The sequence below is a fragment of the Sinocyclocheilus rhinocerous genome, unplaced genomic scaffold (genome assembly GCF_001515625.1).
Source record: "Sinocyclocheilus rhinocerous isolate Xijiao unplaced genomic scaffold, SAMN03320098_v1.1 scaffold623, whole genome shotgun sequence".
Classification (NCBI taxonomy): domain Eukaryota; kingdom Metazoa; phylum Chordata; class Actinopteri; order Cypriniformes; family Cyprinidae; genus Sinocyclocheilus; species Sinocyclocheilus rhinocerous.
In genome coordinates, this window is record NW_015644631.1 from 631,038 (window position 1) to 650,497 (window position 19,460).

A 19,460-nucleotide genomic window follows, 5' to 3' on the forward strand; every position below is an offset into this window, starting at 1 on the left:
GTGGCAGAGTCTTAACTTTTATAAAGAATATCTCTTTGGTTTTGAGACTTTAGTCTTTGCAACTTCAGGGATCTTATCTATGCACAATCAGCTTGTAACACTCCAAAGAGAAAGGAAAACTTGAAATCGCATCATTTGACCCCTTTAATAATTTTGTTAAATATGAAACCTTTTTGCAAAAGGGTCTTGCAGTTGTTGATCACAGAATTAAAATAAAATTTAAATCTAAAAATTAAAATATGACTTTTTTTGTGGTAACTTGTCGCTTTTGATATACTATGCAAATTTTGCATATGTACTAATATTACTGGTAATTTGCTATATATATATATATATAAAGCTAATTCATTGGTGGTTCCCAGAGCTGCTTTTTATTATGATTTCAGTCCACAGTCTTAATTGTTTTACATTATATCTGTTCAAGCGTTAACTGTAAACCCTTTCCTTTTGCCCTCAGATTCCTTGGATGGATCTGGAAATGTGCAAGAATAGGTGAGTAATGTCATAAAAGCTACCATATCATGTGTTTTTTTTTTTTTATATGATTTGCTTTCGCCTAGAAACACACAGCGTCTCCCTGACATGGCTGCTTCAACACTAACTGCGGTTACTGAAACCACCCCTTTCTTTCTTTGCGTGCACATTTGGGTGGCATTATGCTAATATTTCCACATAGTGAGGTAGATATGTGGGGGCGTGTTAGAACGAGCCGTTTTAGGGGGGCGTGGCAGAGGCTTAACTTTGATAAAGAATATCTCTTTGGTTTTGAGACTTTAGTCTTTGCAACTTCAGGGATCTTATCTATGCACAATCAGCTTGTAACACTCCAAAGAGAAAGGAAAACTTGAAATCGCATCATTTGACCCCTTTAATAATTTTGTTAAATATGAAACCTTTTTGCAAAAGGGTCTTGCAGTTGTTGATCACAGAATTAAAATAAAATTTAAATCTAAAAATTAAAATATGACTTTTTTTGTGGTAACTTGTCGCTTTTGATATACTATGCAAATTTTGCATATGTACTAATATTACTGGTAATTTGCTATATATATATATATAAAGCTAATTCATTGGTGGAGCTGCTTTTTATTATGATTTCAGTCCACAGTCTTAATTGTTTTACATTATATCTGTTCAAGCGTTAACTGTAAACCCTTTCCTTTTGCCCTCAGATTCCTTGGAATTTTCTGGAAATGTGCAAGAATAGGTGAGTAATGTCATAAAAGCTACCATATCATGTGTTTTTTTTTTTTTATATGATTTATTCTTTTGCTATTTTTTTTTTTGGTAATGATCTTTTACGTTACCTTTTAGGTGAGCGCAAAAGCCCTTACGTGGCGTGTTGCTGCATCATCATGGCCTTCACGATTTTATTTTCGGAGTAGCAGCAGAAGCATGTGAGGATTTGGAGCAGGCAGAGATGATTTCCAAGAACAGCTACAAGATTCTACAGATGTGTAATTGGGCGACATTCAGACTCTCTCGGGCAGAACTGGCTTCTGGTAATGCATGTGGACTGCTCTCCAAATACAGCTTGAGCGTTTCTCAGCCTCCCGGACCTATTTTTGTAAATACAAATAATTGATGGTCTGCATGGTATTGCTCCAGTTGTCACTGACTCATGCACCCAAAGCTGATCAGATGTAACATGTTTGTTGTTGGAGCCAAAATGCTTGTCAATGACAGTTTTAATATGGGACATTGAGGATAAATTTGATGCAAATGGATGTGCTTGATATCATGCTTGTTAAAATGTTTAATTGAATCTGTTGACTTTACATGAAGACGTGAAGTTTGCATTAAAAGATGAATTTATTACAGAAATCTTGATATAAATGTTTGATAAAAAATGTTGTGACATGGCTGTAGTAGAATGATAGTAATGATCAACAATATATACATATTGGCCATTGTTGATAGCTGATGATGATTGATATTATAAATCAATACAGTAGATTTTTTTTTGATTTTAGGTAAAACCAGGCATCAAAACGATTTAATGTGCAGAAAATATTTTCATGACATGGTAAAAGTTTGAGTTAAGAAAAGGAAAGTTGAGTTGGAAAAATTTGCTTGATATCTGCTTCCAATATAAGACAAATCAAATCAACAATTAGCAAAATATTAATATTAGTGAAAATTTGTATATTGTGCATCCCTAAATAATATTATTCAGGTTTTTAAAAATCTATCTGTATCTTTTGGTAATACAAGAACCCCACAAAAAGAGAGTCTATTGTGCAAAATGCCAAAAGTATATACCAAAAATGATCCCTTCAGGCTCCATTATTTAAACTGGCAAGTTTAGTTTTATCCCAGCCGGCAAACGGTGCATTTGCTCATAAAACGCTAAACTTACAATGTCAAGTCATTAAAAACGTGAGCGGATATCAACGCGGTTTGACTTTTTAGGGGGTCATTTGCACATGTTGACAAATCTGTCATTTCACACAGGAGGTACTGAAGATGTGATTGGGATGATTGTTTTCTCTGGCAGTGTTTGAGATCATAAATCTGTAAAACCTCAACTGTGCATGACAGTAAAGAGCTATCAATGTGAGCAAAAGATGTAAATCACTCATCAAAGTGTGAGGATTTTGTCTATTAGCCATTATAAAAACTTTTACTTCAAGACAGGCCACAGAAAAGACTAATTTTGTGACGTGAAGTTCTCCAACACCCTCTTTGTAGCTCCTCTGATGACTTTGGATCACAATCCTTTCAGGTTTTGCAAGCAAAGGCGTTGAGATAATATTGGCGAAACATTTTTTCTAGTGATATTTTAATTGTTAGACCTGGTAAAACTCTCATCCGTGCTAGAAGAACAAACCTTCAATTATAAGATTCGTCAAAGATCTCATCAGCACCTTTAAAAAAAAAAAGGTCCAAAAAGTTTTTTTTTTTTTTCACAGCGATGCCATATAGAAGAACCATTTTTGGTTCCTCAAAGAACCTTTCAGTGAACGGTTCTTAAAAGAACCTTTTTTTTTTCTTAGTATGATGAAAATTGTACAAAACTAAAGAACCTTTTCCACTATAAAGAACCTTTTGTGGAATAGAAAGGTGGATGCTAAAGGCTCTTAATGGAACCATAGATACCAATAGAGAACCTTTATTTTTAAGAGGGTGGAAAATTTCCATGAATGTTAAAGGTTCTTCGTGGAACCATCAGTGCCAATAAAGAACCTTTATTTTTTGAAGTTTAGGATTCCCGTACAACATGTCGAAACTGTCAGCTCCATCTGTTAAAAGCAGACTTCAGAGCTGCAGGTGGCTTTCTTCTAAGGCCACTCATAAGTACAATAGATGTCAGTGTGGAACCATCAGTGCCAATAAAGAACCTTTATTTTTTTAAAGTTTAGGATTCCCGTACAACATGTCGAAACTGTCAGCTCCATCTGTTAAAAGCAGACTTCAGAGCTGCAGGTGGCTTTCTTCTAAGGCCACTCATAAGTACAATAGATGTCAGTTGATGTTAAAAGTGAACACTTGGGGTTGTTAAAGCAGTGGGGAAGTGTTTCAGATCTTTAACAGTAGCAGCTCCTCTACAGAAGATTGTTAGAAGAAAATCTTAGAAACTAATAGAGATTGATTCAGTGTTGCAGGTTTGTCGACGGCATGCATCTATCCATATCTAACCATCCACCCATCTATTGTTCTATCCATCAATCCATCATCCATTGTTCTATCTATCTGTCTGTCTAGCATTGCATCCATCCATCCATCTATCTAGCATTCCATCCATCCATCCTTCTATCTCAGATAGAATCATCAGAATTAGAGCATATTTGCTAGTAGAGTTTATACATTTACAGCTTATTGATGATGCACCATAAACATTAAAGTTCAAAGATAGTCTAAAAAGACCTTTTTTGACAAATTATTAGATTATACTCAGTGCTTTCTTATATTACCACCTTGACTCTGCTGAGGCCCCCTGACTTACCTACAGTGATCATGGACTGAGATCAGATGAAGGAGAATGACTGCATTCATTGTTCCTGCCATCCATTGGAGAGAATTTTTCTGAAAACAGGATGAAACCCAATATCCCAATAAAGAGCAATGGAAGAGGCCAAATGATTTGTATGAAGATCAACTGCCACAACCCATCAAATTTTGTGTACTCTCGTTAAATGTCGCTTGACTAGTAAAGATCTTATTTGTTCTCTGGAACATGACTACATGATTAGATACGTGTTTCAGAAAGTATAACTTTTTCATAAACTTTTTTATAAACTTTTTCACAGCGATGCCATAGAAGGACCATTTTGGGTTCCCCAAAGAACCTTTCGGTGAAAAGTTCTTAAAAGAAAATTTTTTCTTAGTGTGAACAACATTTTAATAATCTAAAGATTTTTTTTTCCACTATAAAGAAACTTTTGTGCAATGCAAAGGTTCCATGGACGTTTCTGGAACATGACTACATGATTAGATACGTGTTTCAGAAAGTATAACACAAAAAGGACTAAACTTTTTCACAGCGATGCCATAGAAGGACCATTTTGGGTTCCCCAAAGAACCTTTCGGTGAAAAGTTCTTAAAAGAAAATTTTTTCTTAGTGTGAACAACATTTTAATAATCTAAAGATTTTTTTTTCCACTATAAAGAAACTTTTGTGCAATGCAAAGGTTCCATGGACGTTGAAGGTTCTTCATGGAACCATAGATGCCAATAAAGAACCTTTGTAGCTGTTTACACTGCAAGTGCACACTAGTTTTGCTATATTGGAGTCTAAACCATTCTTAAAGCACTGCAAGAAACCTCTGAAAAAGAAACAATACATTTAGGCTAGTATAAGAGGGTTGTTAACCCCCTTGTTATGTTAAATTGGAAACAGGAGCTTTTACAGAGCGAGTTCCCATGAATAGATTCTCTGTGTATTGTTATATAACTCAACCCCCTACAGATGAAACGGTTATAATTGAATAATACACAACACATGAGCAGATCTGGGCTGGAAACGTCAGCTGGGCCTCTGGGGCCGCATTCGCCCTCTACATGGGAAGCCGTGCTGGCACACATCATCACCGGTACAGTGCCCCATGGTGCCCGCAGGCACACCTTTGGTGAGCGGTGCGTTTGGCCCATCAGTGGACTAACCGTTTGAAGACTGTGGGGTGCATGTTAAGTGATCCTGGAAAACAATTTCAAGCTGCTGTACGTGACCCTTGGCTCCCCACGTACAGAAAATACAATCAACCCTCACTCTCTTTGCTTAATATGGACTTATAGTACAAAACATTTCTGGGTATTTATGTCAATTACTAAGAAAAGAGAACAAGATGCTCTTATTTTGTACAGTAGACTGCATAGAGCATATGCAAACATTAAACCACTGTGATCCCAGAGTAAATACCATGTGGTGCCAATAAAGACTCTTAAGTGGTTCTTTAGTGGCAAATTTGACCATTTTTATTTTATATTGGGTTCCTATGTGATTCTTTGGAGATTAATAAATTGTTTGATGTGACATTATAGGTTCATTATAGGTCCAACATATGGGTTCAAAGTATCTTCCTGGGTTTAAACATGGCTTTGAAACTTAAAAAGATTGACATCAGGCCGTAAAACCCATTTGTTTTTTAGATTGCATAAATAGATAAGGGACAGAGTGAGTGTCACCTTAGAAACGCCCTGACAATCACCCAAAATACCATAGCAACTGCAAAGCAACAAGTTAAAAAACACTCAGAACACTTTACAAATATCAACACACTGGCCACTACCTATAACAGCCTAGCAACCACATAGAAACATGTTAAACAAATACTCAGAATGACTTAGAAAAACCCAGACAATCACTCAAAATACCTTTGCAACTGCACAACAACACGTAGAAGCATTTGTAGAAGCATGATTACAACCGATCAGAGCACCTTAGCAATGATATCTCCCTGGCAACCACATAGCAACACACCAAATCCACCCAGAACACCTTAGCAGGACAGATGCTAAAAACACTTAGAACACTGTAGAAATAACCTAACAATCACTCAAAATACCCTAGCAACTGCACAGCAGCACATAAAAAAACTAAAAAAAAAAAACTCAAAACACTTTAAAAATAGCAACGCCCTGGCAACTGCCTGGAACGCCCTACCAACAGCATAGCCATGCACATGATAAAAAGAACACCTAAAGAACAACAATCACTCAAAATTCCCTAGCAGCTGCACAACAACATGTTAAAAAACACTCAGAACACCTTTGAAACGCCCTGAGAGTCACCCAAAATACCCTAGCAACTGCACAGCAACATGTTAAAATACACTCAGAACATTTTAGAAAAAACAACACCCTGGCAACTACCTAGAACACCCTAGCAACATGATAAAAACCATTCAGAACACCTAAGAAACAGCAACGTCCTGGAAGCAACCCAAAAAACGCAACTGCCTGGAACGCCCTACCAACAGCATAGCCATGCACATGATAAAAAGAACACCTAAAGAACAACAATCACTCAAAATTCCCTAGCAGCTGCACAACAACATGTTAAAATAAACTCAGAACATTTTGGAAATAGCAACTCCCTGGCAACTACCTAGAATGCCCTAGCAACCACATAGCAGCATGATAAAAACCACTCAGAACACCTTAGCAACAACAACGTCCTGGTAACCACCCAAAAAACCCTAGCAACCACATACATAGAAGCATGTTCACAACCAATCAAAACACCTTAGCAATGGTAACTCCCTGGCAACCACATACAGTAGCAACCCACTAAACACCACCCAGAACACCTTAACAACACCCTGGCAACATGTTAAAAAAACACTCAGAACACCTTTGAAACGCCCTGAGAGTCACCCAAAATACCCTAGCAACTGAACAGCAACATGTTAAAATACACTCAGAACATTTTAGAAAAAACAACACCCTGGCAACTACCTAGAACACCCTAGCAACATGATAAAAACCATTCAGAACACCTAAGAAACAGCAACGTCCTGGAAGCAACCCAAAAAACCCTAGCAAACACATACTTAGAAGCATGATTATGATCACTAAGAACACATTAGCAACACCTGGCAATCACATACAGTAGCAACACACAAAAAATTACCCTGAACACCTTAGCAACATCTTGGCAACCACTCAGAACCCTTTAGCACCACGTTTTGCCTCATAAATTTACTTTAGAGAATGTCTGTCTAGTTTATCAACAAGTGGTGTTGTGCCACAGATTTGAGCCACTAGAAGAGTGTCTCACACCAATATCCTTCACAAGAACTGCCAGCGATGTCACACAATCACACAGTTGTTTCTGTGTTGCCTAAAACTTGAATTGAGCTCTAAAAGAAATAATGAGTAGACAGTATATCTTCATTAACTGTTTAACAGGGCATTACTTAGCGCAACACAACCATGTTAGCATTGACCTTCAGATAAATCTCCCCCTGACAGTGGATGTGCCCACATCACACTTTTCCAGCATGTTATCATTGGATGTGTTTCAATTGTTGTATATCCTCTTGCACAATGAGCGTTTTAAAAGGCAACAGCTGTGGCAGAGGGGACATTTTCTTTCTCCCTGTGGTGTTATTGTAACAGAGGAAAATACATACATTTCAGTAGGGTCTCTGCAGTCGAATCATATAGTAACATTTAATTTACTTCGCACTTAAGTAATATTTTGTTGAGAAAATTACGAATAAAGTACAAGTTTGGTTGTGTTTGCTTGTGTAAAACTCACTGCTAGGGCTTTGTAGGTGGTTACCAACATGTTGTGGGAATTCTGGGTGGTTGCTAGGGTATTGATTATTGGCTCACCGCCATTTTTTTTTATTTGTGACCAACATGTGGTTAAAATATATAATAAATGTGCCTCAGACAATATGCTACAAGTTCATCTGCATGAGAAAATATGAGCTTGTGGCAAATTTACACAAAATATTTGCCAGAATACTTTATTTTTGTTATTATGCTTTTTCACTTTTTCAACTTTAGTTAATGTGTAATGTTGTTGTTTGAGAATAAAACACATCTGCAAGGTAACATAGCTCAAAGTCCACTCTAAAGGGAGATATTCTCTTTAACAGAAAACAATTTTCAAGAACTACAACAAACGGCTCGTTTGGACTACAGTGCTCTATTTCTGGATATTGTGAAGTCACAATGTTACTCATTTAAATAATCCCGCCCATGAGAGACCTGGCTGAGCTGCGCTAGAGACCATAAACTCTAAAAAAATACCATGTCCTGTAAAATCCAGGCTAGCAAAGGTTCTGTACGATCCTCTTTTTCGTAAACATTTTCAGGATCTAAATCAGGCTTGAATTGGTATGGTAAAATTGAGGTCAATGTTAATATTTACACCCGAGCAGATGAAACTTGCGGTTATGGAAGGGGCGTGTCATTTCTGGAACATGCTCTAAGCGGTTCGCCAATCACAACACACTGGGCCAGCTAACCAATCAGAGCAGATTTCGTGTTTCGGAAGGAGGGGCTTTATCAAAACAGGAACTAAACAGGCTGTTTGAGACAGACTGGGAAGAGAGATGTTGCAATAATGTACAATATGTGAAAAAATAATAGCAATCAAGCATGAAAACCTATTCTAGTACGCCCCAAAAACCAAATCAAGACTTTTTAAAAGGGCATAATAGGACCCCTTTAATTCAGCCAACTACACAAGTATGCATTGGTATATGTGTTGTTTCAAAGATAGCAACGGTTGGAGAAATTCACACAGGAAAGTCGTAACTAAGCTTGCTAAGTCACATGCTAAGTGTAGCGTGACACACACATGACCATACGCACATGCTTGTCTTTAACTGACTCATCTCTTGAGCATCAGGGGTTGTTGTGAGCAGGGCCTCTTTGAAACAGCCTATAAACTTTAACTACTGGCATCTTACGTTTCAAGGAAACAAGCAATATCCAGCCTCCCAATGGGAAGCAGCTGAACGTGAGAGTCATTACAGAGACAAATGAAACCCAAACTACAGAGCTACACAGGCCTAATCCTGCCAATGTGGGGATATTTCAATACATGCAATGAATTAAATGTGTCATTTTTAGCAGATCAACTATAAGTAGTAGATACAATACGATAAAAGATATTCAAAATAAAAAAAATTTCCACTCAGTAATATAGTGAATTAGCCTAATTTTAGGTTGTTTATGGTTGCTAAGCAATATAGAGAATATACAGTGCTTTTAAGTCGGAAAGATCTTATTTACATGTTGAACGGCACCACAACTTCGGAATTACAAGTAGGAAATTTGGGATTTTCTTTGAGCCCAGGGTTTTGCGTCTTGCGTTTTGCTGAAAAGAAACAGCATTTATACATTTACGGTAAATTTGTTGAAATTATTATTATTATTTTATTTTTACAAGTAAACTAAAGTTGCATGTACAAAATATGACAATATATAAAAATTGCCTTTACAGCATTGAATAAAAACATAAACAGCATGAACACACTTGATGCCAGTGCTAGGTAGTAACTGATTACATGTAAACTACAATTTTTGTATTGTGGTTTGGAATCAGTAACAGACTACAATTTGATGTAGTTCTTTAATATTAATCATTTTGTCGATGCATTTTTTTTCCTGTAATTATTATGTAGAAAAGGTACATTGCCATCTTGGTTCGACCAAAGTGATTGGAACGCACCAAATTTCGTAATTACGACTTCCCAACCCATAGATTCAAACTTCAGGAGGACTTGAACGCACCAATAGCACGTGCAGTTACAATGGCTTCATCCAATCAGAATTTAGAATCAGAACTATCAGTTTGATTTAATCAGAATAAACAATAAGAATAAATGGTTCATTAGCATACTGTGGGTTGTTTATGGTTGCCAGGCAACATGACAACATAGTAACTTGACAATTCATTTAGAATGTGTGATCATGGGTTTGTGTTTGACAGTATTTACTATGACACTGAACATGGGCCATCCAATTAGAATTTAGAGTCTTTTATGATTTACTTTAAATATTCAATTTAATAATCACCCATGAATCATCATAGTAAAATTTGTAACCTTTCTTCCAGTGGCACCTGAGTTGTCCTTCCTGTGCACTTTTCCAAAGTTCTTCACGTTAATCTGGTTGTATGTCAGCTCCGCTAGTACCTGTTTCCCTCCATATGGGACTACTTCCCTGTACTGTGATCCAAACCTGAGGGGGCATTTTAACAGAACCAGCATACAACATGGGACGCAGTGTTGAGGAAACTACAGTGGAAAATTAAGGCAGACACATTAGCGTAAAACTTCACTTACTTTACATTTAAAACCAATCCAGTATTATCAAATATCAAAATAGTTCTGTGTTGTTGGCCAGCTGCTATACAATAGACTTATAGTCTTATATACTTTCAGGGCTACATATGCTAGCTGAAGAAGAGCAATGCTAACAGTTAGCTTTCTCCAGGTATTACAGACCTCCTACATCCTTATTTTCTCTCTCTGGTTTCTCTGGATGTAACATCTTTCAGCAGGTATATTAAAAACCCTAAGCTGCGCTTTGAGAGTTCAGATGCTAATGTGAAACACATGTATGGAGAGAAAAGAGAGATTAGGAGCAGAGGAGGCTGGGAAAAACAAAGCAACACTGGCATAAAAAGGTGGGCTCTCAGACTTACATCATCTGTGACTTAAACGCTTTTCGAATTCTCCTGTGGGACCCTCCCCAGTCAGAAAACCGCTGTTTTAGAGCAGATTATGATGATTTTGCACAGATGTCAATGGGTTAGCGTGTCTTAGCGAGCTGCTAAACAAACTTTGAAATGTGACGTCCCCCTAAGGAAAGAGATAGAAGTGCTAGAACATTAGAACATAAATTCTGTTACATTTTCCATTAACAAAATGTTTTTATGTTGAATGTTTTAAAATGGAAATGTAAAAGTTTGTCATGTTGTTGATGGTGTTCTGAGTGGTTTAACATGATCTTATGTGGTTGCTAGGATGTTTTGAATGGTTTTAGCCTGTTGTCATGTGGTTGCTAGGGTGTTCTGAGTGGTTTAACACGATATTGTGTGGTTGCTAGGATGTTCTGAATGGTTTTAACGTTATGTGGTTGCTAGGATGTTCTGAGTGGTTTTAGCCTGTTGTCATGTGGTTGCTAGGGTGTATAGGGTGTTCTGAATGGTTTTAACATGTTATGTGGTTGCTAGGGTGTTCTGAGTGGTCTAACATGATCTTATGTGGTTGCTAGGATGTTCTGAATGGTTTTAACTGGTTGCTAGGGTGTTCTGAGTGGTTTAACATGATCTTATGTGGTTGCTAGGATGCTCTGAACGGTTTTTACATGTTATGAGGTTGCTAGGGTGTTCTGAGTGGTCTAACATGATCTTATGTGGTTGCTAGGATGTTCTGAATTATTTTAACATGTTATGTGGTTGCTAGGATGTTCTGAATTATTTTAACATGTTATGTGGTTGCTAGGATGTTCTGAATGGTTTTAGCCTGTTGTCATGCGGTTGCTAGGCCCTGGTGTTTTAAGTGGTTTAGCATGTTGTTATGCGGTTGCTACGGTGTTCTGAGTGGTTTAGCATGTTCTTATGCAGTTGCTAGGAAGTTCTGAGGGGTTTTAGCCATAGATATGTATACGTAGATTCCTCATTAGCGACTGTTTCTATGGGCCGCTATACATAAGCCGTCCACCATATTGGAGGGGTCAATTTGACATCATTCACCATAATAATCAATGAATATTCGAAGATGCCACAATCCTTACATATCTACGGTTCCGCCCCTCTCTCGCATTCTCAGCTGTGAAAGGTTATCCCGTTTCTTCAGGGATTTAAATCCCGGCGTTTTTTACAACCATCGGCTGTGCAGGATTTTGGCATTTTCGAATATTCATTGATTAATTATGGTGAATGACATCAAGTTGACCGTTTTACATATCTATGGTTCCGCCCCTCTCTCGCATTCTCAGCTGTGAAAGGTTATCCCGTTTCTTCAGGGATTTAAATCCCGGCGTTTTTTACAACCATCGGCTGTGCAGGATTTTGGCATTTTCGAATATTCATTGATTATTATGGTGAATGACGTCAAGTTGACTGTTTAAGATGGCGGACGCGTTTACATGCTTGGAGCTGTCGAATGAGGCATCTACCTATACACCTATCTATGGTCAGGCCTGTTGTCACATGGTTGCTAGTGGTTTGAGCATGTTGTTATGCAGTAGCTAATATTTTCTAAATGGGTTTTTAGAGTGGTTTACACTGTTATGCGGTAGCTAACGTTTTCTGGATGGTTTTAACTTTTTGCTATGTTGTTATTAAGGTGTTCTGAGTGGTTGTTATGTGGTATTTAAAGTTTTCTGTATGGTTTTAGCTTGTTGCTATGCTGTTGTTAGGGTGTTCTGAGTGGTTTTAGCATGTTGTTAGGCAAAAACTTTTTATAACACCCTAGGAATGAGGCATCTACCTATACACCTATCTATGGTCAGGCCTGTTGTCACGTGGTTGCTAGTGGTTTGAGCATGTTGTTATGCAGTAGCTAATATTTTCTAAATGGGTTTTTAGAGTGGTTTTACACTGTTATGCGGTAGCTAACGTTTTCTGGATGGTTTTAACTTTTTGCTATGTTGTTATTAAGGTGTTCTGAGTGGTTGTTATGTGGTATTTAAAGTTTTCTGTATGGTTTTAGCTTGTTGCTATGCTGTTGTTAGGGTGTTCTGAGTGGTTTTAGCATGTTGTTAGGCAAAAACTTTTTATAACACCCTAGCAACTGCAACTGAGTGGTTCTGGTTTTATCTCATTAAGCTATTGCTAGGATGTTCTGAGTTGTTTTCTGCCTGTTAAGTGTTTGCTCATGTATTCCAAGTGGTTTATCGTGTTGTTATGTATTTATTAGGGTATTCTGCATGGTTTTAGCATGTTATATGGTTGCTAATATGAGCTGAATTGTTTTAGCGTGTTGTTTTGCAGATGCTAATGAGTTCTGAGTAGGTTTAGCAGGCTGTTTTGTGGTTGCTAGGTGGTTACTTACAGGCCCAAGTTAAAAGAGCTCACCTCCAAGTCTGGATTATGATATTCTGGGCTCTAGTCATGGCTTGGGTCCCTACGTCAATCTAAATCTCTGGGAGTTTTTCGTCTGCCAGGTGAAAACCGCATGTCTGAAAATAACACATAAATAAAATAATAAGTAATAGCACAGTTTTTCTCAAAAGGCCACACAATCTGAGATATCAAAGCACAAATGGTGCAAGACAAGTTACACGTCAAAGTTTAACACTTAGAGTTAAGTTTCTGTTCAAACATAGCCTTAGCAAGCACTACTAATGATATTATAAGAATGGACTATAAGTTCTCAGAGAACCATAAGCAGTCAAATTTACCTTGAAGTTTGCTTGTGCCATGCGATATGAGGCCATCTATTGGTCCTGGAGCTCACAGATCTTTGGTTCTTTCCCAGAAAACTCTGTTTAACTTGGCAACAATGACACTGTCCAAACCTCTTCAGGCAGCATATGAGAAAGAGCCAGCATGTGATTAAAGCCTCGTACCGAAGGAAACAAAAGGCCCTTTTCTCAACAAATCCAGCACAGTGACTAGACGATGCCAACGTGAGTCAGTGTTTGTGAGATACTGAGAATGACCAGCGAGAAACTGATTTCTAGTTGTTTTACTGACTTTGCCAATCTATTAAAGGGGTCATAGGATGCTACATGCACTTTTACAAGTTGTTTGAACTGAAATGTGTGTTGGCAGTGTGTGTACACAACCACCCTATAATGATAAAAATCCACCCAGTGTTTTGTTGCTGGACTGGTGTCTTACCTCAGACACGCCCTGAAGCCCCGTTCACACTAGCAGCAACTTTTGTCACTGCATGTCGCCAGGGGCTGGCCATGAGGTTGCTAGTTGGCGTTCTCAATACTGGTTGCCTTGACAGCGAATCAGGTTTCTTGCGGCAAAGTACAAACATTTTGGAGGCAAAAGACTAAATATAATCTAAATCTCAAGTCAAGTCAAGTCAAGTCTGCTTTATTTGTTCAATATTTGTCAATTCTTCCACATGTACAGCACATACACACAGAGAATTGAAATTGCGTTACTCTCAGACCCTTGGTGCATACAGATAACACTAACAGTAGAACATAAATACAGATAGATACAGATTAAATATAAAATACAACTATACAAATAGTAGTCGGATGAAGTCCAGTTTATTGTCTTACGTACGTTAGCCAGCTCTTTGGACAATAAACTTTATGGATTTAATTTAAATCTAAATTAAATCCGTACATACAAACAAAAATGAATGAGAAATAGAGCCTACTTTCTTCCATTGCGTATGTTTATCTACGGCACTGAGAGGAGAACGATCACATGAGCTCTACCGTCTTCTTTCCTATTGGCTGTCGCTCCCGAAAGTCGCTCTTCATTCACATAAAGTTGAAGGATTCTGAACTTTGTCGCGTCGCTGGACACGCCCCATCCGGTCGCCAACGGCATCCAGTCGCCAACGGTCGCTGTCGCTTGCTACCGCTCGTGTCGCCGGAAATTGCCAGCTCTCCATTGAAATGAATGGGATTGTGTCGGTTTGCTGTTGCGTGTCGCTTGTAGTGTGAACGGGGCTTGAGTGAGCTGTCATCAGTCCGCCATTGTTTCACCGCCGGAGCAGATGTAGACAAGAATGACTCCTAACAAGCGATTGAGGTGTTCTGTTGTTGGATGTAATAATGAACATAGCAGTCGTCATTTACTCCTGACACCTGAGCCGCTGAACTCGCAATAGATTTCGTTTGTTTCTGAAGGGAATGCGCCCCCGATCTGCCTAAATGCGTCTATGTTCGCGCGAATCATTCATGATCCAGCCTCATCAACAGAAGAAGTGAGTATAATGTTTTGTAATGAATCTTTGCAAATGGCCTTTCCTAATAATGTGCTAATTAGCAAGTATCACGATTAATGCGGCTAAAGTAAACAGTCTCTCTGAGAGCAGCTGGTAAGAGAGGGGGTCAGCAGAGCTCATTAACATTTAAAGGGAAATGCTACAAAAACAGCTTGATCTGAAAAGAGCTGTTTTTGACAAGGTAAAAAAGGTGTTTTTACACTACCATTGAGAAATTTTAACAAAACTATTTTACAGACTTTTCATTAAGACCCTAAAGAATCATATCAACTTGTGGAAAATGGGCATCATATGACCCCTTTAAAAATCACTGCAATACAGCTGATTAAAATAATCACTAAGCAAAAATTATCTAATACAAATGACATTCAAACCATTCTAAGTGTTACTTAAGTGTCCAAATCAGTGTTATTTTAGTATTATTATAGTTTTTATTCATATCTAGAATTAAATAGAATTAAAACTTAATAGAGAGATTTTATTATTTTAGCTATGTTTTAGGTATGATTATTTCATGGTTTCAGTTTTAGGTTAATAACTCTGCTCCAAATTCTTTTTGGGGGACACTAGATCTAAATCAAGCAACTTTTTAATCAAACGTTTATTTTAGACTCTCTCTCCAATTTCAGACCAGGTCAAATCTGACTCAGCATAATAATTGGTGCATTAAACAACCACATGTTTTTGTTTATTCATCGTTGGCATCAGTGAAACCTTGTAAACACTGATGCCTTTTAGAGGTCGTAATCAAAAACGGTAGCTTTTTCCACAAAGGTTATGTACTTAGGTCTCAGAGGACATATATTTGCATCTGTGTACGTGTGTTGCATGTGTGTGCGTGTGTGTGTGAGAGAGAGAGAGAAAACAAACAGCGGCTGTCGCACCATCCCGTATCAGTTGGAGCAGATTGTTTGGAGCGTGTCCAGCAGCTAATTTTCCTATTAAATCACATTTACTACCTCAGCAATGCCTTTACTTTATAACAATACCTCATGCTGGCTGCATTATAGTTTACAATAGCATGATACAGTTGTAAATACGTCAGATATGTCAAGCATTTACAACAAGTCTAGACTCACGCTTCAGGCATTGACTGAAGTGTAAAGGTCCAATAAAACCCCAATTAAGGTTGTATTTAATTATAAATAAACTCTAGTGCTCTACAGAGGCTTAGAAAAATTGCAACCCAAAATTTTTTTAAGGCAACTTACATGGACGCACAAGTTTGACTCTCACTGTAACATATTACAGACAAACTGACCCCATTCTCATACCTGACAACATGAGGCTGGAAAATGTAAGAGGAAACCGAATGCAGATGGTTTGATCCTGAAAAGAAGATCTGACCCATTTTTCCTTGCTGTTGGAAGGTCTGGTGTAGACAAGCAAGAGATGGGTTCTGTTTGGTTTTATCATTATCCGAATCATGCTGGAAGCCAAGATGATGTCTGGATTATTTGGGCAGGAAAGGGGTCTTCCTTGTCTGGAATATCACTGCCAGATAAAACATTCTCAGGGAAAAAAATGTAATTGTTAACATGACCAATAATACAGTAAAACCTTGTTTGTTTTTTCATTCTACTCAGTTCTGCACATACTGTGTCAGTACAGTTTGATAATCATATTCATGTCAGGGTGCTGTTGTTGTTGTTAACTACAATGAAAACTCTTAAAAGATGTTTTTAGTCACTGAATTAAAGCTAAAATAAAAAAAAGAGTAAATATTTTATTAAAATTTATAATAAAATAATGAATAATAAAGTTAAACTAAAATAAACAATTATATATATATATATAACTAAAATTAAAACTGAAAATATAAAAATAAAAGCTCATTCAAAATATTAATAATACTATAAGAGTATATAGGTTATAATAAAACTAATATAACACTGCTGTAAAGTACTCTAAAGACCTACCATGGTATTTCCATCACGCTTGTGTCCAAAAAACATGGTATTATGCCTATGTATTCCTCATTTGCATGTCCTTTTGGATAACAGCATCTGCTAATAAATAATTGTAAAACAGCATTTTTTAAGTGCACATAAAACTGACAAAAGATTAATACAGCCAGACAGTTCTACAGTAGATACAGCGACCTGAAAAATCATTTATAAGTTCAGACTTAAAAACACCTGAATGTCATTGTATTATTATTGTTATCAATAATTCAAACTATTACTATTTATTTTTGGTAATTGAAATAAATCTGAAATAAAATGAAAATATTAGATTAGAAAACCTCGAATCAACTAACTGAAATAAGTTATTTATTATTCAAATAAATTACTAAAAACGAATAAAAATAAATTAAAATAAATTAAAGCCATATAGAAAAAGAAAAAATGACCAAATGTAACAAAATTATTTAACCTTAAATTAAGTTGAAAACTGAAAATATAAAAATAAAAGCTAATTCATAATATTAATAAATACTGTAATAGTATATAAATAATGGTAAAGTAACACCGGTATACGATAACAAGATGTCCAACCAAATGTCTGCTTGTCCTAAATTTTCAACAATATATTGTTTAATTGCTTAAAACCTGACAACTTCCTGAGAAACATGCTTGAAAGGTGAGCTTGTGCTATATTCCTTTATAATAAATGCTACTTGGGATTATATTTTGTAATCTAATTCAATCAAATGGTTTTTAAACGTGGCTTCAGTGACGAATACTTACTTTTATTTTTGGACTCGCTGTAGTGTTGAATAATTTGCGCTTCGGTCAATGGCGGCCCCTAGTGGACAGGCGTGTAAACTACAACAACACAGCACACACTGACCAACAGATGTCAGCAGCGGCTCGTTCACGCTCAGGGTGGCATTTCACAAATTTAATTCCCCAACTCCATTAGGAGCGATCAAACTCCATTAAGCAATACCTCCAGTGAAGCATGTAAAATAAATGAGTATTTGTTTCTAAGGCAATTCTAATTTCCTTTCCTCTAATGTAACAACTCCTCCAGATATAATAATAATATTGAGGTCTGTCTAAAACTTACTACGTCCGTCAATTAGACGTTCTGCACACAGTCAATCGTAAATGTGACTGGAAGAGTTCACCCAAAAGTGAAAATGTCATCATTTACTCACCGTCATGTGCTTTGGAGCATGCTAGCTCGTTTATGCTAGTCATTAGCATTCTGCGGAGAATAAATAATGCTGTTTTGCGCTGTTCTTTTCCATACAGTGAAATTGTTGAGCTGCAAAATTACTGGAAATGAAGGGAAACCTGACGTTTGAAATCTAAGTGAATAATGACTTACATTTTGCCTCTGTTCCTCACACCAAGCTATTGTAAGACTTTAGAAGACTTGAATCACACCTCATATTTCACACAGATTACTTTATTGCCCTCTCTCTCTTTTTTTTTGGTCATATTTGGAGCTTCACAGTCGCTATTCATTTTAATTGTGGCAGAGTTGAGATATTCTATAAAAACAATTGGAAATTATATGGTTTCGAAACGTAAGGGTGAGAAAATGACAAAATGTAATGTTTTTTTTTGTTGTTAACTATTCCAATAAATTCGTTATCATTTACTCACCCTCATGTCTCTCATCCAGAAATGCTAAAGGAGATAGTTTGAAGATGGTTCACACTGATTTCATCAATACAATTGAAACATACAGTGACCAGGGCCTGTCAAGTTGCAGAAAGGGACAAAAAGCACCATCAAAGATAACAAGGAACATTCGCAGTACTTTGACTGTTTTCTCTTAAACGTTTTTAGTTGGATGTTTGTCTTTTATTAAATGTTACTACTTTCAGAACATCCAGAGAACATTCAAAAGTAACGTTCCCATAATGTTTTTTTCTAACATTCTCTCAACGTTACGCCACTTTAATTGAACGATCTTCAAAGTTCTCTGGACTTTAATAACATTCTCAAAATATCAGCACAAAAACATATTTTATACATGTTTTAGTTGGATGTTCATAACTTAAATGTTACTACTTAATACTTAGTTTGGAATGTTCAGAGAACATTCAAAAGCAACATTCCCCTAATGATAAAATGTAATGTTACTTAACATTTCTCTAACGTTAATAGAATGGTCATTCAAAGTTGTCTGGTGAATGAACGTGAACATTCTCAAAATGTCAGCACAAAAACATACATCGTTCATGTAAATTGAAATGTTTTAGTTTGACATTCGTCTAACTTTTTTAAACATTACTATTACGTATCAGAACCTTAAGAGAACATTTAAAAGTAACGTTCCCTTAATGTTTTGTCTAAAATTCTCTCAACATTACGGAAAGTTAATAGAACATTTATTCAAAGTTGTCTTGCCTTTAATAACATTCTCAAAATTCCATCACAAAATTTTTATTTATACATCGTTCATGGAACGTGGAACGTTTTAAACATTACTACTTACTGTTACCAAAATGTTCTGAGAACATTCAAAAATAGTGTTCCCATAATGATAAAATGGAATGTTCTCCTAATGTTTCTGTAACATTTGTATAGAAGCTACGGGAATACTTTTTGAGCGCAAAGAAAACAAAAATAACAATTTATTTCACAGTTCTTCTCCCCCGAGTTACGTCTTCCGCCATTTTGGAGAGTACCCAAGAGCGTAATCGACGTAATCAGCGTTGTTTACGTT

At 36.8% G+C, this 19,460-nt stretch overlaps 1 protein-coding gene across 1 annotated transcript in view; it reads left to right on the top strand.

The window, feature by feature from the left end:
• Nucleotides 1-1,824, top strand: part of LOC107758599 (protein kish-A-like) — a 6,220-nt gene extending 4,396 nt beyond the window's left edge. The window contains exons 3-4 of the mRNA XM_016576368.1: nt 1,173-1,207; nt 1,315-1,824. Coding sequence (XP_016431854.1) covers nt 1,173-1,207; nt 1,315-1,385 — 106 coding nt within the window. The 3' untranslated portion in view covers nt 1,386-1,824. The remainder of the gene's footprint in view (nt 1-1,172; nt 1,208-1,314) is intronic.
• The last annotated feature ends 17,636 nt before the right edge of the window (nt 1,825-19,460 follow it).